The following is a 24,993-nucleotide window of genomic DNA, read 5'->3' as shown; positions in this document are numbered from 1 at the left end:
TATTGGTCTATTATTAACCGTCACGTTATAACGCTCCCATAGCTGATGGCGAGACCCACTATTGTTAATAGTTCATAAACACTCATTCTTTTAATTTAGTATTGATGATTTAAAAAAAAACAACTAATCAATTAGAACACCAAAATACTAAAGATATTCCAAGCAACTCCATATTTGAAATACCAACTTTAATAATCTAATTAAAAATTACCCTCCCCATTTACCGAAAAATTAAAATAGACATTTCCTAATCAATATTATCTATAGTGTCAGTTCTATTCTCTGGCATAAGGCTTCATTGAATGACAAGGAGACAGACTTTTGTTAAACATGTAATATTTCTAAAACGAACCTTTCCCACAGGCAAAACGAACCTTCGAAGCTGAGGAGGACACGATTCATCAAAAATGCCAGCTCGTAGCTTTTCAAGGCTGTATTTCTGCAGAAAGCTTGGATCCTCATAGGCTACAAGATCCAATACGATCTGTTCATTCTCTTCGTAAGCATTCACGTGATGGAAAACAAAGAAAGGTTCAGACTTATAGGTTGTCTTCGTAACTTTTCCTGTAGATTTTTCGATCACGAAAAATTTGGTCTAGAAAAAGGAAACGATATCTGAATGGTATATAAAAAATGTTTATAATTCTAAAGAATTGGTTTGTTATGTTTTGTTTGGAGTTTCGCGCAATTAGTGGGATTGACCGTCACATTATAATGCAGAGATGCCAACTATTTCAAATAACTGAGCGTAATGACTGTAGATTATTTGCGGTTACAAGGCCTGACCAATGTCTCTAAGCTGTTTATTATAATATTATTATTATTATAACTATTATTATTTATTACTGCTAAAGATTGCTCATTTATGACTGATTTGTGCATTTAATAAATAAATTGAAAAAAATTATTTTGAAATTATGTTTTATTTAGTTTAGAGTAACAAACATACTTGTAAAACAACATTGAACATGCACAAACAGTAAGCAGAAAAAGCCTTTGTGTCTGGACTAGTTTATATCATGTTTATGACACTTATTGTAATAGTTTTGCAGCTGTTGCAGCCTTTCCTTTCATGAGAATGTCTCTGGATGGTTGGGAGTTACAAGAACATTGTCCATTTGACTGCATACACATCTTGTGTGTTATAATACTGCTCAAAACTGAGGTGCTCAAGTTTGGTCTGAACTTGCTTTTGTTTTTAATCACTAAACTAAATATCCTTTCACTGTCAGCATAAGTTAGAAGATTGTAAGAATTCCAAGCATAACCCTACACAGAATGTCATACTTCTGGTTGCCATTTCCATCCTTAACTATAGACAGCTGAACCCAAAACTTGTCAACATTCAACAGAAGGACAGTTTCTGAGAAAGTATCAATTTGATAGTTCAAATATTGCCCTTCTAACTTGTCAATAGTGTCGTACTCATGTGTATTGACAAGGACAGGATACCTGTCTGTGAAGAAGCGTAGAGAAGAGAAATCTTTGCCGACTTTCAGTTTTGGATCAACAACCTCTGTGTGAATCAGAAGTTCATCATTTAGAGCAGTGGTTCCCAACCAGGGGTGTTTGCACTCTTTGGGGTGCGAGATAACATTTGTTTTGGCCACCTTCACCTTTATTCTCAAATAAATATTTACTGTGAGGGATGCGACAACATATTAATTTTTTTTTAGGGATGCGGGGCATAAAAAAGGTTGGGAACCACTGATTTAGTAACTGCAATATAACATTTCTTGACACTGGTGTAGAAGCTGATCAGGTCCAGGTCCTTTTCATATTTAACAATGTATTCCTTGGCAGCATTTCCAATAGAAACTGCCTCATCAGATTTGTGTAAGGATTCATTGTTGTAGTCAAGTTAAGTGATGTTGCCTTCAAGATATTCTGGTTTGATGTATCTGACAAGCATATTTTTAACTTGTGTAATCAGAGTTCTATGCATAATATGTATGCAAGGTTCTTCTCTTTGCAATATCAAATTGGCTTGGTCAAATAGAGGAATTGCAGACTGAAGAAAAAGACAAAGTAACAAGTTCATTTTGTTGTCCAAGAAAACTTAACTTATCTAACTTGCTCTGCACATAACTTTTCTTGGTTACTTCCTTGCTAGCTTTCGTTTTCTTCTCTTTTTTCGTTGATTGTCTCTTCTTTAGTTCAAGGTCAGACTGCCTAAACACATTATCAACTGTTTCTTTGTCTGCTTTTGGAGACTGTTGTCTTGTGTCCCTGTGTGGCTGGGAGGTTGTTTTGAGTGTGTCCCTGTGTGGCTCGGAGGATATCTTGAGTGTCCCCCTGTGTGGCTGGGAGGGCGTCTTGACTGTTAAAGTCTTGCTGCCTGACTGATCTGCACGTTTAGATCCTTTTGAATCTAGTTTTTCCTTTTCACAGTGAAAATACTTCTTTAATGGTTTCCACATGTCCAATATTCTGTTGAGGCACACCCCAAATGATAGCCATCTTGTGTTAACAAGTTGTAGAAATTTTCTTGTTTTTTTGTCATACAATCCTTGAAACTCTTTGAAATATTTTCTGCTAGCACTTTTGTCCAGAAAATAGTGGATATCTATCAATATATCAAACTGGGCAGGACAGTTCTCTGGGAGCTTTCTTGGCAGCAATATTCATGAGGTGACATGCACAGCTAGGCTGTCGTCTTGAGATGTATCGCATCACACCTTTACCTATACCAGACATAATTGAGGCATTGTCTGAAGAAAAACTAAGACAGTTTTCCCATGGAATTTTCCTCTGTCAGTTCGTGGTCCAAAAGCTTGAAAATATTCTCTCTCGTTGAAGCTTCTTTCCGTTCCACCATTGTCAAAAGAGAACAAACAATTTTCCAAGCAAAGGTTCAAGATATCGTACAACCACTGGATACAGTTTTGAGTCATCCATGTCTGTGGACCCATCTGTGGCTAAACTGTAAACACTGTTAGTAAGTATGCTTGAAATCATTTTTTCATCTTCACAAACCAACATTTGTACAATGGCTGTAGTTTTAGTTCTAGCACAGCCATATTTTTTCGCTATATCAGAGTCTAGGAACATTGCGTGAACATCACTTCTGCATTATGGTTTCATATTCTGAATTCTTACTCATAAACGTCCTCATCTGCATCGTTTTTGTCTTCGCCTGAGCCTTTTGTTGATGAAATGCCGATTTTGTATGTCTGGAACAATCGTTTATCCCGCCATGCGCCACAGAAAAATCGATGTGACAAATTGTACAAAACGCATGACTGTCACTGACTTTTGATGCAATGACCAGATATTTTGCAATATACTCTTTCCTAAATTTTTGACTCACAGTTTTAGTCCTTTTAGATTTGCCAGAAACAAGACAATCTGGTGAACGAGGCCTCTTTTTTTTTTTTCGATCTTGTGAACGATCGCATTGGTATTTCTATGGTCCTAGTAAACGAGAAATACCCATCTATGTGAGTGCTGATTGGCTTACAAGCACTGATGACGTAATTATGGATTCCCCCACATACCCATTATGGAGAAGTACCGCACTGAAACTGTTGGTAGACGTTGGTAGACAAATATTTTTTATTATTTCAAGCACAAACATGATTATCGCAAGTAGCCATTTGGACTATGTCTTTTATTTATTATCAAAATTTATTTGTATCTCGCTAGAAATTTTTTTTTCACCCTTTTCAAGCCCTGGGGGAACAATTTATCACTTTATTGTATAGGTCTATATAATATATAATAATTTGGGAGTTGGAACAAGTCGTAACATTTGTCTGTATGAGCGTATAATCGTAATGTATACACCAAAATCGTAATGATTACGCTCAAATCGTAATGGTTGGCATCTCTCATAATGGTTGGCTGAAAGGGGGAGTATGTTTGGTGTGACCCGAATTCTAAAGAAAGGTGGCGCTTTATTTTTATGCAAATTTTATATATCTTGTTTTTGAATTTTCAAAAATTTACACCTTATAACATTTTTTAAATAAAAAATAAACTAATAAATATAAGAAATTAAAGCTGTCCCTATTTTTATTATTAACATCATGAAAATATTTATTCGATCTACGTGTACTCAGTTTTAAAATGACACGTATTTGTTTGTATTTTAGAGCAAAGCCAAATTGGTATATCTGCTGGATCCACCACAAGGATTCGAATTCCGGACTTAAGCGTTACAAATCCATACATAATCTTACCGCTGTTTCACCATGGAGCAAATACAACAACAACAGAAACAAACAAATAAAGGTAACTGGATCGTCCAGAAACTTTAAATAACGATAATGGTATAATCTTATATTTTATATACAGGGGATAACACTGCACAACAATTTTTTTGAAAAGTTTTTGCTGATTGTGATAGATACCTGGGGGGTATATAGTTTTGGTTTTGCTTCATCACGTAGGAACTCTGAGAAATAGACAGTTAACTGTTTACCGGCAATAACGTAGTTAATTGCGTTTATGTTTCTAATAAGCTATTAAGTTCAACATAATTAAAAGTGTTGTGTTCCTGATTTTCGTTTGTATTCAATGTCCGTTACATCACTTTGCAGTGTCCAACAGTAGTCAGCAAGCATTGACCGATTCCAGTTGCCCTGATATCGTTTTTCCATTGTAGCAATGTTTTGATGAAACCTTTCACCGTGTTCTTCAGTGACAGCACCGAGATTTGAAGTCCAAGTGTGAATGGAGGAAATGAATCTTGAGTGACATTTTGCACTTCATTGTTTTCTATGCTTTGAGAAGTTTGTCTACCAGCTGAATGTAATGTGGAGCTCTATAGTTGCCAAGAAAGTTGTTAACAACTTCTTTGAAGATTTGTTAGGCAGTGTCCAACAGCAGTCAGCAAGCATTGACAGATTCCAGTTGCCCTGATATCGTTTTTCCATTGTAGCAACTAAAGATTTAAATGAAACGGTACGTGATGGGCAAATTTGGATGTGATTTTTGTGATCAACAGACAAAAATCTATAAGGAACACCCAGCAGTGTTCAAGAAGCAAAAACTTTGTTGTGCAGTGTTATCAGCACCTATTAAAAATTAAAATGTAATTTTTATTTTATTAGGAAATGTATTTAGATCAATAAATACCTAACACTTAAAGACGTGAATAATATATATAAATATTTTTTTTACACTGTAGGTTTTGTTTTATACCTTTTCTTTTGGAGTCCAATCCATACAGTCAATTAGGGCTTGCCCTCTGACTACAGATGCCGCTAGTTTCAAGGTGTTTACGAGATGGGGCTGTTCAAGTAATATGATGTAATTTTCTGTTATAGCAAAACTGTGATAGTAACTGAAACATGTTTTCCAGCTCGATGATATGGAAGTTATAACAGATGCCTTCAAGAAGGCTCTTGGTCCTAAAAAAACAAAACAAATAAAAAACAAATGTATGCCTTAAGGAATTCAATGTTAATCAATTATTACAAAATGGACTTAAGTCTATTAGTGCTTTCAGAGTATCTTTACCAATATTTAAGTAACAAAGTAAACAAATATATTATTTTAAAAATACGTAATTTTTACCCTGATCCTTACGAAATTGAAGTCTATTAAGGAGTTGGTCAGTAGTTTACATTATTTCTAGTTAAAACATCATTTTAAGACTTAAATCAGTTAACGATTTGATTAAAATTAGAGATATTCCTAATCAAGATATCACTGTTAAATGTTTAAGTCGATTAATGATTTGGTTAGTGTTGTATATATTGCTAAGCCAGGTGTGACTGTTGGACTTTCAGCACTGGACACAAAATACTCAAGGTTAAAAAACTGACCTCCGTGGAAGAAAGCACTCAAACAGATGAACATTATATATTATCTTGGTAGAATACAACAAAGGTAAGAATGTGACTAGACAAATTAAATACAAGAAAACAACAATTGATGAATGGACTTAAGATATTTTAAAAGTCAATACCGCACATTATAACATATCTGACAGTGCAAATTATTTGAAATAATATTTCACATAACAGCTCACCAGAGGGCTAAGTGTGCTTATACTGATGACAGAAATAGACAGGTAAATGAATACACACAACAGAATAACTGTTGGAATGTAGTGAATTGTAACGATATTTTGAAAATAGCCATTAGGAAGACGAAAAAAAGTTTCAAATGCCATTGTTATGGAATTAAATAATTACCATTCACTTCTTCCTCCTTAACTGGTGGTTGTGGAGGGATCTTAATTATATGATACCTCAAACCCTTATGGAAGCTGCAACCTAGGTTGTAGCTGGTGCCATCAGGATCCGTGTGAGGATGGGCACTGGCCAGATTGATAGATATCAGCTTCTCTAGATTGACCTTTCCGACACATAGTAGATAAGAACAAAGTTATATTTAATCTTTTCCACTAAACAAAAAATTAAATTGTTTCTTTATAAAATAAGGTGTTATTTTGTACTACATCCTTTCTCCATATTGGTAAATCAAAAGACATCCTTCGTTTCTGTTTTATATTTATTTAATATCTCTTCATAAGTGCGTGTTGATTATAGCTAGAGGAATTTTTCTTCTGACCAACAGTATCTAATTATTATTAACAGTCTACGACCGTTCATTATTATAAATTTTTGTTTATTATTACTCTGTTGATATTATTATTAAACGTGTATAACCATTGTTTAATGGTACTCTATTGCCGTTATCAATATAATTGTACAACCATTGTTTAATATAAATTTATAACATAACTATCTTATTGTTATCAAGTTTATAGCCATTAACTAAAACATCATATCTCAAACACTATTAGCTCAAGTTTAAAATTTCCTGTTAAACATTACTTTATTAGCGCAAATTTAAAACTTTATTAAATCGTACTTTATCAGCGCAAGTCTTCCTATTAACGGTTCAAAGGTCAAGCAAACTATTGACAATTTACCATCTAACAAAGACTCTTTGCACCAACATGAAAAGAATACCAACTACCAAACTAAGACTCGTAAACAGTCACTGCTTTATCTTCTACCATCTACAACATCATTAGAAACAATGGGAGGACGTCAGTTAATGGATGTGCTTGTGATTTTACCACGAACATCTTCAAAACCCAATTGAGTTCATTTCTTGTTGTGGCAAATGAAGATATTTTGTATTTATGGCAAAGCTATTTTGGCTATCCGTTGCCATTTATAATTCTAAACTACTGACCAGAGGGAAGCAGCATCCTATCATTCATAGTAACGGATTGACTGTCATTTATATAATGCACCTATAGTTTTAAACATGGGTGAGCATTCTGTGGTAATGTACGAATTCGAACCCAGCTTGCCTGCTTCGAAATCTATAGTTCTATCAAGCATCAGACAAAATTTGATTTAGTTGTTGTTAAGCACAGAGCTACGCAATGAATAATTTATGCTTTACCCATAGGTAAAGTTCTTTACTGCAATGCTAAAGAAAACCTAAAACAAAAGCCTAATAGTTATTCTTTCGCCCCAAATAGTATTGTGAAATTATGGGCGAGTCAGGTTGTGAATCTGATAGTTTGCAAAAGAAATTATCTTTGAAACTTTGCATATTTTCTGGTGATCCATTGGGTGGAGGTGGGGGGGGGAAACAGATAAGTTCATGTAAGGTCCATGATTTACCGTGGAAGTTCATGAACTTGAAATACAATGACACTTGTAGTAATGAAAACTGATATTAGATAATACTTGTGTCCATCCCTATTTAGTCTTGATATCGTAAAACCCTCAATTTTGGTAAACAAACAGTTATTTTATTCGATTTTCAATAGGAAGCCGTTTAGTAATTATTTGACAACATTCGTTTTCTATACAGAAGAACTTCCGAAAATTGACGAAAATGAATACTGTAGGAAATAGCTGACAGACCATGTTTTCTTCACATCAATAATTCCATATGGGCGTTCGAGCTGTCATAAAAAGACAACAACAAAATAAGTTTTGTGCCCCAGGACTATCAAGAGAACCTCCTAATATGTTCTCTGTCTCGCTCTAAATTATACAATTACCAGAGTTTGTTTCATGTTTATTGTTCTTTTTTCTCTGAATGATAAACACAAACTTAAGGCACGTTTTGAAAAACTACTACCAGTACGTTGAAGATGGCTTTGGAGATGAGTGGTTTTAAGTTTTCCTTTTAAGTGAGCTAATAAAAGAAAAATAACAACAAACTAACTTTCAACTAGATCCAGCACTTAAGTTTTGATTACGTTAAAATATCTGAAGTTTAATTCAGAGTTGTAGCTACTGTGAGTGTTTCAATGTGTATGAAGTTCCTTTGTTTTTTTTTGTTTTTAATTTCGCATAAAGCTACCAGAGGGCTATCTGCGCTAAGTTCCTTCGTTTTGAACAAAACCAGTTGCCTCTGTCTCTTAGTCTTAGTAATGACAGGTTTAAGAAGAAAACAAATCATTATAACCTCACACATCTAATCCTTCTGATCTAAGGGACCATCTTAAAGCTAATAAAACTTCCGTTCTATTCTGTTTATTATCTTAAACAACAGATATTTTGACAAAACCTTCATACCTTGTCAACAGTCTTCAGTGTTTCGGGGTCCACTTTCCACAGGTAGCAGGTCTCAGTGACACAGTATAGTTCGTCTGACATTGTGAAAACATTGCCAATAGCATTATCGGTCATGTCCCCGGGAATCAGCTGGGACAGAAACCTGTCACGAATATTATCACACCACACTAATCGTTATTTAAAAATTTGCCCCGAATATTATCACACCACACTAATCGTTATTTAAAAACTTGCCCCGAATATTGTCACACCACACTAATCGTTATTTAAAAACTTGCCCCGAATATTGTCACACCACACTAATCGTTATTTAAAAACTTGCCCCGAATATTGTCACACCACACTAATCGTTATTTAAAAACTTGCCCCGAATATTGTCACACCACACTAATCGTTATTTAAAAACTTGCCCCGAATATTGTCACACCACACTAATCGTTATTCTAAAACCCGCCACGAATATTGTCACACCACACTAATCGTTATTCTAAAACCCGCCATGAATATTGTCACACCACACTAATCGTTATTCTAAAACCCGCCACGAATATTGTCACACCACACCAATCGTTATTCCAAAACCTGCCACGAATATTGTCACACCACACCAATCGTTATTCCAAAACCTGCCACGAATATTGTCACACCACACCAATCGTTATTCCAAAACCTGCCACGAATATTGTCACACCACACCAATCGTTATTCCAAAACCTGCCACGAATATTGTCACACCACACCAATCGTTATTCCAAAACCTGCCCCGAATATTGTCACACCGCACCAATCGTTATTCCAAAACCTGCCACGAATATTGTCACACCACACCAATCGTTATTCCAAAACCTGCCACGAATATTGTCACACCGCACCAATCGTTATTCTAAAACCTGCCACGAATATTGTCACACCACACCAATCGTTATTCCAAAACCTGCCACGAATATTGTCACACCGCACAAATCGTTATTATAAAACCTGCCACGAATATTGTCTCACCATACTAATCGTTATTCAGAGGGATTCTGAAGCAATTTCTATACCTTCAATGCGTAATAACAAATCATAGTTGCCTAATATTTGTTAAGCCTTCATACTCACAGCTGAGTCACAAAGGACGGTCTTCCTGGTGTACCTATAAAACCTATTTTAAAGCATAAGTTTTGAACGGGGTCTTTTTCTGTTTTGTGAAAATGACCTATTAAAGTATATTTGTTCAATAAACCTCAAACTCTCATGTATACATACGAATACATTTTTATGTTTTCCTAAAAATGTGATTAAAAATAGGGCTTTCGGGAAAAATTGGCAAATTCCTTCACTGTAAACAAAACCTATAATAAAAGGGTAAACTTCTTTACTGTAATGGTAAACAAAATCTATAACAAATGGCCCAGCATGGCCAAGCGTGTTAAGGCTTGCGACTCGTAATCTGAGGGTCGCGGGTTCGCATCCCCGTCGCGCCAAACATGCTTGCCCTTTCAGCCGTGGGGGCGTTATAATGTGACGGTCAATCCCACTATTCGTTAGTAAAAGAGTAGCCCAAGAGTTAGCGGTGGGTGGTGATAACTACCTCCCTTCCCTCTAGTCTGTTTGTTTGTTTGTTTTGGAATTTCGCACAAAGCTACTCGAGGGCTGTCTGTGCTAGCTGTCCCTAATTTAGCAGTGTAAGATAGAGGGAAGGCAGCTATATTTATCTCACAACCTTTTTCAGTCTATTTATTCTTAAGAAATGGGTTAATTGATTAATTATTTGTTTTAGCAAAAACTTACACATTCGGCCATTGCGTTTTATTCACAACTGGGAAACGAGCCCAGATTTTGCGTTATAAGTCTAGAAACTTATTCGTTAATTCAGCGGTGGATCTTAAAAATGGACTGGGTGGCCTAATCTCATTGAACAATCCGAGAACTCCCATTCTACTAACAAATACATTGTATGTGTCCCAAAAGTTGTTTTCCACCACTTTACTGAATATTAACACTACACATAGAACTATCGTAGATAAAAGTTCATCTGACGAGTTATGGCGTTGTACGAATGACATTTACGGCTGTAAATCGTGGCAGATAAAAGAAAAGTAAAAAAAAATTATACAGAAAAAACCATCCATCACTACTTTAAAAAGGTATCGTTTACATAATAATTCAGATACAAAACTTTCTCCTTATGAGTTTTGAAATTAAAATATTTGGGTTACTATATTTTGAATTTTTTTCAAATACAATTTCATTTTTACTAAAATCACAAAGTAATAGATTAATTAAAAGTTGAGTTTTAATATCTTCTTAAAAAACAAAAAGTTCTCCACTAAGGAACTGTACACCATTCCCGTAAAAGAATTTTAAGCCTAATTGTATTGTAATTAATTCCAAGAAAAAAACAAACACGTTATAGTTAACTCCAAGAAAGTGCATTATGATATATCATAAAACATGTCTGGAGTTTTTTCTGTTGTAAAATTGGCATCACCACAAAATTAAAAACACGCGATCGTTTCTAACCTGGAAAATAATTTCTTGCATGGATCAGGATACGACCTAGTTCCAAATTCTGTAAACACAGGTCTTTTAAGAGTACACATCTTTTCGTAGGCTTCAGTCTCGAGAAACCTGGATCTAAACGTGACCTGTACAGAAAATCATCACAGAATATTAATCTTGTCTGTGTACAAGGAAAAATAAAATTAGCATGTTATGAACTAGGCAGTTCTAAGTTTAAAGTAAAATACTTACTTATACGAGTTATATTTTGCAAATTACACTTTTTTCTGGAAGAAACCTTTTCTGACTTCTGAGCTGTGTTTTTGTTGTTGTTTTTTTTATTTCGCACCAAGCCACTCGAGGGCTATCTGTGCTAGCCGTCCCTAATTTAGCAGTGTAAGACTAGGGGGAAGGCAGCCAGTCATCACCACCCACCGCCAACTATTGGGATCCTCTTTTACCAACGAATGGGTAAAATTCTTTAGTGTAATGGGATCCTCTTTTACCAACGAATAGTGGAATTGGCTGTAACATTGTAACGCCTCCACGGCTGAAAGGGCGAGCATGTTTGGTGTGAGAACATAATCTTTTATCATAAGTAAATGTTAGGGAACTTATCTTTGACTAGTTTCTCATAAGCAATTAACCTTTAGTAACCTATAAACAGTTAAAAACAAACATTTTTATATTAAAAAAGCAGTTGGTGAAGTTAGAAGCACTAAAACAGTCTTGGTTCATCTTTAATATATGTATTGATTAGGGGAGAAAAGGGATTAAGTAGTGAACCTTTCTGGTAGTGAGGAGTTCTGCGTCTTACTTTTTGAAACCGTTTTGTAATTTTCACTGAAAATGATGAATTGCGACGGTACTTGAAGTTGTTTTTCTCATATTTTAAATACATTTTTTTTTGCTTAACTGGATAGAATTTAAGATGGGCGACTCACTCTCACCTAATTATCTTTTTTTCCACTGTGGTCTTACCAGCATCTCTAACCTGTAATAATCGTGTTTTCTTGTGGTATAGCAGTTAGCAACTGTGTAATTCAGTATATTTGTACGAATGAAATTCATAATTTCTAACAGGTTTTATGACGTGGTCTAATTTAAGTGTTTTTAGATACCAGTTGCTCACATTGAATAAAACAATGGAATTCTCAAAATTCTGGAAAGCATTTACCAGATTTACAAAGCCTTATGAATCCACCGACAGATGGATGAGGCTCAAACTGTTGCAATTTCAGCAAACTTATGTGAAGACAATTTTGTGTGTGTGACTTTTGACATAACAGCTTCTTTAATTTCTAGTGCACGAGCTCTTTCCTTTAATGATACGATGTCATGGAGCTCGTGTCTTACACAGAGGTCAAACAGTTCTTACGAACACGTATTATTAATTTAGGCTTAACTTGCAAGTCACACGACTCATTCAAAGCGATGCCCGAGAATCGACACCGTTGAAGTTGTGAATGAGTTACGATTTAATATCACTGTTTATGTCAAAAAATATGTGGCATAACAGTTGCAGATCTGATATATATTTTGTATGTATATATAGATCATTGTTTTCTGATGAAAGAATTAAAGCAACGCCAGTTAAGCACATCTTAGTAAACTCACCTTCAGGGTTAGACTTCATACCTCTAACTATATTTCAAGCGACTTGATACGAGGTCAACGTTGCAGTCTGTGAAGAGTTGACAAAACCGGTAAAACCCTGGCTTGTACATCCATTCGTTTCTTCAAAGTTTTTACTTTCTAATGTGCAGAGGTCAGAACCTTGTGGAAAGTTTTGATCCATATGTGCATGGCTTTAAACAAAATTACGATGCAAGTTTGAAGATTTTAAACTGAGATATCCAAGTCTGACAATATGGATACACTGCATTATGTTCAATGAAAAAAGAACTTGTTTTTCCACTTATTATGGAAACCTTGATTTTTTCTCAGTGTATTTTCCTTTCCGTTTACTTTCCACTATTTGATTGGGAAACAATCGCTTTGTTTATCTAAAATCACCTTTGCCACAGAAGATCGAAAGCAACTTTGATAAAGTTCGAGACGAAACTGAGGCTCCCTGTGGCACTACCTCAGTTCCAGACAATATAAATGCTTTTATTTTATAAAATAATGTAAATATTGTTGCTTTAACCAAAACGATCTTATTTTTATATAAAATGAAACATCAATCAAACCTTTTAACTACATGTTTTCACATATCTTCTTATTCTCCTTAAGTAAAAAAGTTTTACTTCTAATTAAAAACATAGTCGAATATGATTTTTGTTAAGGAGTTGCGAGCTGTTCATCCACGGTTTAGCCAGTAACCCTAACTTATGTTTATTATTATTCCTGTGGTATTGACAGCAGCTGTAATCCGCGATATTTTGTTTGTGGTCTTGCCAGCTGTCCCAGTTCGCGATGAAGGTGTAATATACAGGTTTTTTTTTTAATTTTTTTTGTCTTTCAGACCTCAAAATCATTTATTCACAAAATGGCTAATATACTTTCAGTTCCGCGACATTTACTCTAAAAAAGAATATATATTACTGGTTTTCTTTATTTTATTTTATGAAAAATGACACTGAATAAAAACGGTTGTAGGGTCTGTTTCAGAATTTCGCGCAAAGCCACAAAACATATGAACATTTCTGATTTTAAAGTGAGACTACAGGGAAGGCAGCTAGTCAACAAACTCGCCACCAACTCTTGTCTAACCAAAAAGTAACATTATATTCTTACACTTGTAATTAATTACACCCATTGCTTTGACAACTGCGGACGAGGTACCTTCAACCCTCATTTTTATAATACCGAACACTAGGGCACGCTCTATAATAGGGGAAATAGTGTAAAAAAAAAAAAAAAAAGTCATAATTTAAAAGTGATATTTAGAAGTCTTAAACAGCTGCTTACTTTGGTAAGAGAATACTGTTTTCGAAAAGTCGCCACCCTTAGCACACTAACTTTTAAAAGTCACAGTCCTTAAACTTCTAGTTTCCTAAGGTCATAATTCTACAATACATGAATTTCTTCGAGAAGAGTCATATTACACACAAAACTAGTTAATCAGAGAATGGCGTGGTCAGTTGTTTTGTTTTTAGTATTAAACACAATACTATATAGTAAACTATCTGTATTACGGCCACTAAAGGTATTGAAGCCTACTATTTAATATTTGTTTTAAATTTCGCGCAAAGCTACACGAGGACTATCTGTGCTAGCCGTCTCTAATTTAGTAGTGCAAGACTAGAGGGAAGGTAGCTAATCAAAATCACCCATCACCAACTCTTAGGCTACTTTTTACCAACAAATAATGGGGTTGGTCGTCACGTTTCAACTGCCCCACACCTGATTGGTGTGACGAGGATTCAAACCCGCGACCCTGAGTTTACGAATGCATGGCCACCTGGCCATGTCAGGCACACTATTTCATGTCACTAGGCGTTATACTTATTACTGAGTCACCAGGGGGATTAATTTCAAATATGTAATGTTACGAAGAAAATGATTGGTTAATTCCGAAATAATTGTATTGTTTGTTTGTTTTTAATTTCGCACAAAGCTACACGAGGACTATCTGTGCTTGTCGTCCTTAATTTTGCAGTGTAAGACTAGAGGGAAGTCATCACCACCCACCGCCAACTCTTGGGCTACTCTTTTACCAACGAATAGTTGGATTGACCGTCACATTATAACGCCCCCACGGCTGAAAGGGCGAGCATGTTTGGCGCGACGGGGATGCGAACCCGGGACCCTCAGATTACGAGTCGCACGCCTTAACACGCTTGGCCATGCCGGGCCAATTGTATTACACAGGCTTCTGTAAGTATGATTGAAATATGTGTCCAAACTCCAACATGTAGAGTTGTAACAAATGGCTAATTATAATTAGCCATTTATTAATAATTATTAATAAGTGTGAAGTCACATATTTCATGTAATAATGTAATTAACAACAATGTGTCATGCATTTGCTGTGTGAAAACATTTGTTCCTGTTATACAGTATCGTACACCATTTATTCCTCCCAGCTCTTAATCAAAGCAGTCTTCTGAAAACTTAAACGATCTCGTTCAGGGAACACGATGTCATTAGTCGTTGGGTAATTTGAAGTGAAAAGAAAAACGTTGAATTTTTTTTTTTTTTAACACACGAGCCACTGAATGTTATACATGACAATTAAGCTAAATTACACCTCAAGTTGCATGTAGAATAAAACGTTTCGTGCGAAATGTTTACAAGTTTTTTTATAATACTACTATTTCAATAATGTAGCAAGAACAGATGTAATTATCACCACATGCTGTCTCTATTTTTTTCCCCATAGACTTTTCCAGCTGTTCTTCCCGGATACAAAGCAGCAACATTTGCAGAAATTAAGATAAGTAAACATATAAAAGTTGTGATGTTATGTTTGTCAACACGTTTTGTGTTTTCTCTTGGATGTTACCTAACTAACTGCCATGATGAAAACTATTGTTGTCATTTGTCTGTTGGTCACTACCGTCACGGCTAGTAAGTATGTTAATACACGTTTGTTTCGTTTACAACTGTAAAACATTATATTTAGTATAATACAGTAATCTTTTAAATACATTTGTAAGCAACGATTATTTACTTTATATACTCTGATCAACCAAATGTTCTAGATGTACTTCCCCTGAGAAATCTGCCAATGGAGAATCCATCCCTATTTGAAGGCGATATTATGGGAATCAGTAGCCCTGAGGTAAGAGCATTCTATTTGGTTGAATCAATCTGATTATTATTATTAATCTTCTCCAGAAAGTTTTTATTTCTTCTGGGACGTAATAACACGCATGTAATAAATAACACAATTAACTGGTAAGGATGGCTGTGGTACGTTGAAAACATAATTTAATGTTTCTGTAATGTAGCCAATATACTTTAGAGAAATTAATAAAGCAACCTAAATGCGGAACATTACGACAAACGTGATAAGTATTGGAGTTATAACTCAGATAACTGAAATGAAGTTTTCTAAACGACCATGTTTAAATTACGTATTAAATTATATCTTATAAAGTGTTATTGAAACTAATTGTAGTCGTGATTCATGATATTATAAATTGACATTTATTTATTAATAGGGGATAGTGGGGTAAGACGGCCACACTACCTTTTAAATGCGATGTTTACTAACCAAGATGGATTTCTGAAAAAAACAACAGATAATTCTAAAATGAGTCCTTTTTAGAATAAATACAATTTCTAGTTAAAATAAACAGTTTTGGATTAAAATGATACTGATTCGCTTGAAATACGAGTTTGGAGAAATTTCTGTTGATAGGCCTAATAAAATCCTAAATAACTAACGAATTGGTACTAGGTACAAAGCTAAGTTTTGCTTATCAAACTTATTAACATCACATCAGAGATTCTGTTTGACCAATGAAGGACTAAGACTTTATTATCGCTCTTTTTTTTTTTTTTCGTCTGCCATTATGTGCCGTAGGAAAGGAATGCAGTAGTAAATAAAAATTTACTTTGGGCCAATGGTCAAGTTCCTTACGTGATTGATTCATCTCTGAGTAAGTGTACCAATATGTTGTTTCTGTTGTTTTCAATTTTACTATATTGTAAGTCAATCACGTTAGATCATTCTGCTCCCCCCCTCCGCGGCACAAGGGAATGTCTGCAAACTTACAATGCTGGAAACCGGATTTTGATACTTGTGGTGGGAAAAGCACAGATAACCTATTGTGTAGCTTTGTGTTCATTTACAAACAGACAGTATCCTGGTAGATAACAAAGTAACGTCTTCAGTTTTTACAAGGTTTATTAAAAGTTATTTTTTTATTCCAGAATTTAACACAAAGGTACGTAAGGGCTGTATGTGCGTAGATATTCATAATTTGGAAGAAATAGACTAGATCAGTGATAACGAACCTATGGGACGCGTGCTACCTCTTGATTCTTTAAACCCTAAGGCTAACCCATATTAAATAAAATCATTATTTATATATTTATTCCTAACTGCAGCAACAAATGATTTTTTCCAACTCGGGAGCAGTGAGAAATGTTCATAGATGCCTCACGCCCTCTTGGCGCCAACTTTGCGGTCGAGAACATCGGACATCGAATGACATGTTTTGATTTCCTCGCAGACCAAAACATCAGTTTTGGGGTGAAAATAGAAGTAAACTGTTGGTATTGGTTTCGCTCTGCTTATAATTTTTCTTCTGTGGTTTGCGAATGAGTACTGGATATTTAGGGGTTTGGTCCGAGTTGTTTTGAATTTCGCGCAAAGCTACACGAGAAATATCTGCGCTAGTCGTCCCTAATTTTGCAGTGCAGGACTAGAGGGAAGACAATTTGTCATCACCACCCACCGCCAACTCTTGGGCTACTCTTTTACCAACAAATAGTGGGATTGACAGTCACATTATTATGCCCCCACGGCTGAAAGGGCAAGCATGTTTGATGCGACGTGGATGCGAACCCGCGACCATCGGATTAAGAGTCGCACGCCTTAACGCGCTTGGCCATGCCGAGCCAGCGAAATTCAAATTAAAAATGCTATTTCTTTAACATCTTCAGTAATTTTTATACCCGGCCCGGTATGGCCAGGTGGGTTAAGGTGTTCGAATCATAATCCGAGGTTCAAAGGTTCGAATCCCCGTCACACCAAACGCACTCGCCCTTTCAGTGGTGATGACTAGATGCCTACCCTCTTACACTGCAAAATTTGGGACTGCTAGCGCAGATAGCCCTCGTGTAGCTTTGTGCGAAATTTAAAACAAACCACTCCAATTTTCATACCAGCCAATACTTAGGGCTATTAGGTTTAAATATAGTTTATGTTTCTTATTACAGCAGTTATGCTTCTCCTAACCGTTAATGGATTTTACTTTTTGTTATATGGTTAATTTCAAATGATGGTCATAAATATCAAATCACGATAAGAATATTCAACATTGAATTTCTGCCATCGGAAATAAAAAATGTTTTTATGTTTATTTTTATTGTTCATGTTAAATATTTGTCACGTTTATATTATTTTATATCATGTGTTAGTAATTTTTCATTGCAGAAACAAATCAACTTACTCAAAGTTCCATTCTAGAATCAAATTTTGTTTCGCAGGTGTTCATTTTTAGCTTTCATTTCTTAAATAAAACTTGAAGTTTTTAAAGATGTACCACGGTTTAATTCCTCAGTGTCAAGTTGTTACTTCTGGGCACAACGATTTGAATATTAGAACTTCCAAAAAGTATGATATATAATTTTACAGAAAAAAAATATTTTAAAAACTACCGCACGAAAGTAAATATTTAAGGTTAAAATTACTCGGCTTTACACGTATATATTTTTAAACGATTCACCAGCAAAACATACTTAGAACGACAAACAACCTATAGTTATGTATCATGGCCGCTCCCCAATATGTGCTCTGTTTCGTAGATTGTCTAGAAATTCGTTCTGGTTTGTTAAACCGGACAGTTATTAAAATAACAGTAATTATATGACGTTTTGGTGAAAACCCGTCTTTAATAGACTTGAATGTAGATCACATTACAAAATTGAGAAAATTAGTAAGTTATTAAAAATATTGTGTCCAGAATTTTTAATTATGTTTAAACATGCATTGTACGAGTCATTGCTGCCCAGAAACACGTTCTTTACGTTATGTTATTATAACAAAATGATCCATCATGGCTGTCTGTTATAGCGGTCTGGCAACGCGTTCCTAATAACGAACCTCCTAGTGACAAAACGTGGTACTATGGACTGTCATATGATGACGGTAACAAGCTATCCCCTCCTCCCCTGAAGCAGCTAATCAGGGTGTGTGTTCAAAGTGCAAACTTTACTACCTACGTATGCATGCTTCCATTCTTCGGTTATTCTATACTGATTAAAGAAACAGGATGTATGAATATTAGATCCACTTCCCCGAACGTGTCCTCTTTCAAGGGTAAATAAAACCAAAATTAAGAGTTACAAATATTTTTGATTTCTTGCTTTTGGAGTTCATATTACGCACTAACGTACAAGGTGTATAATTCTTCTTCTTGTGATTCAGAGCTTGCGCACGTTTTGTTGACATCACAACGGTACAAATGGCACAACGTTGAGCGTTCCTTATGTGACGTCATTTTAGTACTTGATGAATGATAGACTGACAACACACTAATGTATAGTAGTGGGAATGGTCAAAACAGGCGACCCTTCCACACGTGTGTGTGTGTGTGTGTGTGTGTGTGTGTGTGTGCGCGCGCTTGCTTACTATATTACTCTAGTAAAATATGTTTTTTGTTGTATTGCTTAACTAAATACCCACGTATTTTTCCAGATGAGATGAAGAGTAAGATCCAGGAATCTATACAACATTATCACAGTCGCACCTGTATCAGATTTAAAGAAAGAACCACCGAGACAAATTACGTCCACATGTTCAAAGGAATTGGGTAAATATTTGTTACTAATTTGTTTTTTTTTTAGTAGTTTGTCCCAGTATTTCCGAGAAAAGATCTCTAGACGCACAGAACGTACTAGTTTGATGATAAAGTTATCAAACTGTCAGTCACATTGAATTGGAAGTAATTTAAGCTTACTTAAATTGTTCAGTAATAAAAATATTTTTGTTTGATTTTCGCGCAAAGCCGTCCCTAACTTAGTAGCGAAAGACTAGACGGAAGACATTACCATCCACTGCAACTACTCTTTTACCAACAAACCCATCACTTTATAACGCCTCCACGAATGAAAGAGCGAGAACGTTTGGTGTGACGGGGATTCAAACACACCACATTGATATTGCGAGTCAAGTAACCCTTATCCACCTCAGCCATGCCAGGCCAATATTTTTTTTTAAATGTAGGAAGTACACATTAATGAATAAAGTGTAAAAAAGCGGTTTGGTGTTTATTTAAATATATCTTATTAATAGTTTAATGTTATTAATTATCAAAGCCACATTATAGTAAATCTTAATTTGATTAGTTGTTAATCAAATGGCTTCTTAGACTCTTCATTTCCATTATTTCAACATTTGTAAGTCCTTTTCCACAAGTGAGAAAGAAGAGATTCTTTTAACAAATATAGATTGTAAAAGATCGATTAATAGAATCTCCTGGTAAGTTCAACATTAAAATCTCGGGATTAATTCTGCTCGGTAGCTACACCAGATAACCCAATATAGCTTTACTATCTAAAAATAAACAAATCGAGTAATAGGTGCTTTAGTGTCTCGAGTTGAACAAATTATTGGTTTGCAAGAAGAACAATGTCAAAGTATGTGTTATAGTAAAGTTAGAAAGTCATCGCGATTGAATCAGACAACCAGTTTTGATGTCAAACCTTATCCTCATGGAATGACACTAAATTCTTTAATGCACTTTTCTTGGAAGTTATAGATGCATTTCGACAAATAACTAAAAATGTTCGAATAACCAAGATTACGGTTAAAATAGAAGTCATTCTAAGTAAGGTAGTTTTATTTTTTTTAACATGGTAATGGGGATATCATCGAATGTGATATATACGGTAAATGTAAGGGAGTTTAAGGAAAAGCTTCATAAATATTTGAATGATAAAGGATGGCTTCGAGATTTTAGTGGATTGGACGGCCTAGTTGTCCTTAAATCTTATGTCATGTGAAGCCACTCTGAAAACACACGTCGACTCTGCCTCAGAAGAGGAGGTGATGTCAAGATAACGTGATTATAATACCAAGTTTTGCCACCAGATGACGTTTCGTGTAACTGATTTCTATTGTCTAACTTGCGTGTATCAAAAGTTGATGAATGCTAAGACACTTTTCATGATTATAATTCTATATTTTCTACGGAATTTCAGCTGCTATTCTTTCGTGGGTAACATCAAACAAGGGGGTCAGAAACTGTCCCTTGGACCCGGTTGTGGATATCTTGGAACAATTGTCCACGAACTTGGTCATGCTATAGGCTTCTGGCACGAGCAAAACAGATCTGATCGAGATGACTATCTGATAATCTACTGGTCTAATATCAAGCCTGGTAAGTGTTAATAACTTTATGAATTGTCGTGAAAAGAATAGATATGTTACTAATTTCGATATTCCTATCAGTTAATGACATAAGAAAGTTGAAATAAGAATTTAAGTGAAAGTGTTTGTTTGTTTGTTTACTGAATTTCGCACAAAGCTACTCAAGGGCTATCTGTGCAAAGTGAAAGTGCACAAGGTTGCATAAAGGAATGCCAGTCAAATAATATCTGCTGTATTCGAAACCGACGAAACCTTTTACTGAATACCAGGGTTCGTAAACCCAGCTTGGATACAGGTAAAGCGCTACTGAAACACTACTTATGCCATTAAATCGCAACAACTACTGCGGTGTGAACTTACGTTGGTAAAGTGAAAAATATGTTCCACATGTATTATGCACCTAAGACGCGAATGATATTTACACTAATCCTGTTCACTGCTAGGATAGTTGTTAAGTCTACGAGATTTAAAAAAATAAATCAGCGGTTTCAATTCTCCTCGATGGACACAACAGATATAAAAAAAACACACAAAATCTATGGAACAAATCAACCCTTTATTTATTGTACCGATCATGGCCTAGCAAGGATGTGTCCAAGGTTCGAGCCACAATATGCTTTTGAAAACGCCCCACATTTTCAATTGTGGGACCGTTGTAAAAGTAAATATGGGACCATTGTTTGGCAGTTGCCACTGACTGGATTCTGTCCCTGTGGTAAGCAGTTATAAACTAGAGATAGATATACCTGAACCTTGGGTTTTCTGACCTAACTCCAAATTTAGCTCCAGATGCTGTTCAGATTGGAAGTGCGAAATACAAATCTCAATGTCAGGTTATATTTATCGTTGTAAGCTACGATTGATTTTTAATCAACACTTCCCCTTCGATGCCTTAATAGTAAGGTTCTGAATTTATAACACTAAAAAGTCGGGGTTCGTTACCATCGGTTGGTTTATTTTGAATTTCCCGCAAAGCTACACGAGGATTATCTGCGTTAGCCGCCTAATTTAGCAATGTAACACTAGAGGAAAGGCAGCTGGTCATCATCACCCACCGTCAACTCTTGGGCTACTCTTTTACCAACAAATAGTGAGATTGACCATCACATAATGCCCCCAAGGCTGAAATGGTGAGCATGTTTGGTGTGACGGGAATTCGAACCCGCGACGCTCAGATTAGGAGTACCTTAACCATCTGGCCATGCCGGGTGCCGTTACTATCGGTGGGTACAGCGAAGCTAACCCATTGTGTGATCTTTACATTAAAAAAAAAGATTCTAAGAACAAACATTTTAAAAACAGGATTGTACAAAAGGCACATTTCCCTATCTTGTTGTACAAGCAAAACAAGCGATTTCACATTTTATAGGAGCGAAGTATTAATACAGAAACCACATACACACAACCAAGTGAATTTGCTTCTGTCATCAGCAAGTGTGACTTCACACCTCACTGTAAGTGAATAGAATTCTGTTTCAATCCTTTATGAATAACAGAAATGCGATTTCACGTAGGTATCAAAATCTAATTTCTAGTCTTAAGCCCTTATGCCCACTACTGCCACAACTATATGTCTGCCGACTCACACCGCTAAAAATTGGGTTTCGATACCCATGATGGGTAGAGCACATATAGCCCATTGTGTAGCTTTGTCCTTACTTCCAAATAATCACAATAAGCTTTTATAATTACTGTTGAACCACCGAGGGTTGTTTCCTTTTCATCAACAATAGGATATCTTTCTTTTTATTTGAATCGCACCTAAAATCACACCTTCTTATGATAGATACTACAGCGAGTTTAATTTTCAGGCATGGAATCAAATTTCCGGAAGCTTTTTTCCAGAGGATAACAACTTGTTTGGCATATCATTTGATTACAATTCGATCATGTTGTATGGAGAATACTCTTTTTCCAAAGATAAAGTCTTGAAAACAATGAAGGCGAAAATTGATAATGTTACACTTAAGGAACCTTATGAGAAAAATGGTTTAAGTGCAAGCGACATTCTGAGAATTAAAAAGCTGTATCATTGTTGACGGGAATTGTCATGAACATGGAAAATAAAATCTATATTGAAGTATATGGTTCGTTTTGTTGATTTTTTGTTATATTTCATGGTAACTACCCTAAACTCTTAACCTTAAACACCAACAATATTAAAAAATAAACTTTTTTTAACGACTAGATATTTAATCTACAAAAACAAATGTGATAGCTAAACAAAACAAAATTATCCTCTTAGCGTTTCGACTTTAACTAAAAAATATACTTCCGTCAAATCATACTAAAATAGATTGTTTGTTTTGGAATTTCGCACATAGCTACTCGAGGGTTATCTGTGCTAGCCGTCCCTAATTTAGCAGTGTAAGACTAGAGAGAAGGCAGCTAGTCATCACCACCCACCGCCAACTCTTGGGCTACTCTTTTACCAACGAATAGTGGGATTGACCGTCACATTATAACGCCCCCACGGCTGGGAGGGCGAGCATATTTCGCGCAACGCGGGCACGAACCCGCGACCCTCAGATTACGAGTCGCACGCCTTACGCGCTTGGCCATGCCAGGCCTACTAAAATAGATGAAAATGTATAAACATTAATCAGTATGTATCGCTGACAATAAGCAATCATACAAGCTAACATAGACTGGCTAATAGGTGAAGTTTTGAGAAAGATAGTAACTGATTAAAAAAAAAAAAGATATACTATGAAAAAATATTCAGTAGAAACCAAAGAAATTTAGCAAAAAATGGTGAGGCCAATTTTGTACAATTGAAATTAGTTGTGACACGTTAGACATTACTGTTTTAAGAGACAAGTCATAAAATAAGAATTCTTTCATCAGTACAAAGGTTGAGTACGTTATGCTACAACTGCCTCATCGTGTCGCGTGACGGTAGGGTCACGTTGTATCCGATAATCGTGCGTATTAAAAATATGTCCTGCAGCATAGTTTCCATGATAAAAGGCTTCGTTGTATAGTTGCTCAATTTTCATAATCTATCTAGTGTAACTACGGCAGTTTGCCAATCTTTCTTTGAACAATCTAGTCGCATAGAAGTCATGCGACTTGACCAATACGTCTTTGTTTTAGATAGCACCATCACACACACAATTACATAATTGCTTGTAGGCGACACTTCAAATGAGAGACATCACTGGAATCCTTTTTTGAGAAGCTACCCTGTCAGCCTAATTTAAAGAAGAGATTCTTCTTGATTATATTGCTTGGGACACGCAGATTGCTTTTGCAACTACAGATTTGCATTCCTGGCTTCTTACCTATTACAAGACGTCACACTTTGCATAACACGACTGGGGAACGATATGAAGCAGATCTCCTTTATGATTCTACTGCTCCACTTCGATTTATATTTTGTTTTCCAATACCATTAAATAAGAAATACTCCTGACATGGAAATTTTAAATTCACGATCATAAAACCTCTATGATCTCGGTGTCAGATTTTTTTTTTTTTGCGTCTCAAAATAATTTTACATGCCCTTTTCGAAAGTAATCAGTTGTAGATTATATCGCAATACCTGCAACACGCGTTAGTGTTAAAATGCTGTTCTGACCTATTCCGTTTCACCATGACTTTCTATCATCAGTCTCCGATTTGCATATTCAGAATTGCTTTAGTGTAACGCATACAATCCTCTGGAAAAATTGGCTATAAGTACAACCTGCAACTTAAGAACTATGGTATGTTGTAAAATAGATTATTTTTGAGGCTTAAGACAAGAAAACACCCTTTATAAGCACTTGAATTTTAAGTAACTTGCGTCTATGTCAGCAGACGTAACCGTGATTTTCTGTTAACAGAAACTTTATCGCGCGCACATGGGCTACAGAGTATTGGTACTGATTGCTGATTACAAATCAAGTCCCCTCTCCCAGTAGTACAGCGATGTCTGTAGACCTACGCCGGGAAAAACCAGGTTTCGATACCCGTGTTGATCAGAGCACAGATAGCCTTTTGTGTAGCTTTGTGCTTAACCAAAAACAAACAAGG

General features: G+C 35.6%; 1 protein-coding gene and 1 pseudogene across 5 annotated transcripts in view; one reads left to right on the top strand and one right to left on the bottom strand.

Annotated features, from left to right (window-relative positions):
- The window catches only part of LOC143230555 (carotenoid-cleaving dioxygenase, mitochondrial-like), a 45,265-nt gene that overhangs the window by 3,977 nt on the left and 16,295 nt on the right, over nt 1–24,993 (bottom strand). For all 4 annotated transcript variants that reach the window (XM_076464318.1, XM_076464321.1, XM_076464319.1 and 1 more), the window contains 5 exons: nt 11,007–11,131; nt 8,502–8,643; nt 6,144–6,306; nt 5,146–5,354; nt 353–595 (listed from right to left, as the gene is read on the bottom strand). In XM_076464318.1, the coding sequence (XP_076320433.1) occupies nt 353–595; nt 5,146–5,354; nt 6,144–6,306; nt 8,502–8,643; nt 11,007–11,131 (882 nt within the window). The remainder of the gene's footprint in view (nt 1–352; nt 596–5,145; nt 5,355–6,143; nt 6,307–8,501; nt 8,644–11,006; nt 11,132–24,993) is intronic.
- Nucleotides 15,366–23,059, top strand: LOC143230556 (astacin-like metalloprotease toxin 5; annotated as a pseudogene). Its single transcript, XR_013016507.1, has 6 exons — nt 15,366–15,500; nt 15,635–15,714; nt 16,462–16,537; nt 19,303–19,417; nt 20,808–20,986; nt 22,788–23,059. The product of XR_013016507.1 is annotated as an astacin-like metalloprotease toxin 5 (transcript).

Source organism: Tachypleus tridentatus, chromosome 10 (genome assembly GCF_004210375.1).
Source record: "Tachypleus tridentatus isolate NWPU-2018 chromosome 10, ASM421037v1, whole genome shotgun sequence".
Lineage (NCBI taxonomy): Eukaryota > Metazoa > Arthropoda > Merostomata > Xiphosura > Limulidae > Tachypleus > Tachypleus tridentatus.
The sequence above is the reverse complement of the archived record's forward strand: the minus strand, read 5'-3'. Positions and strand labels throughout refer to the sequence as shown.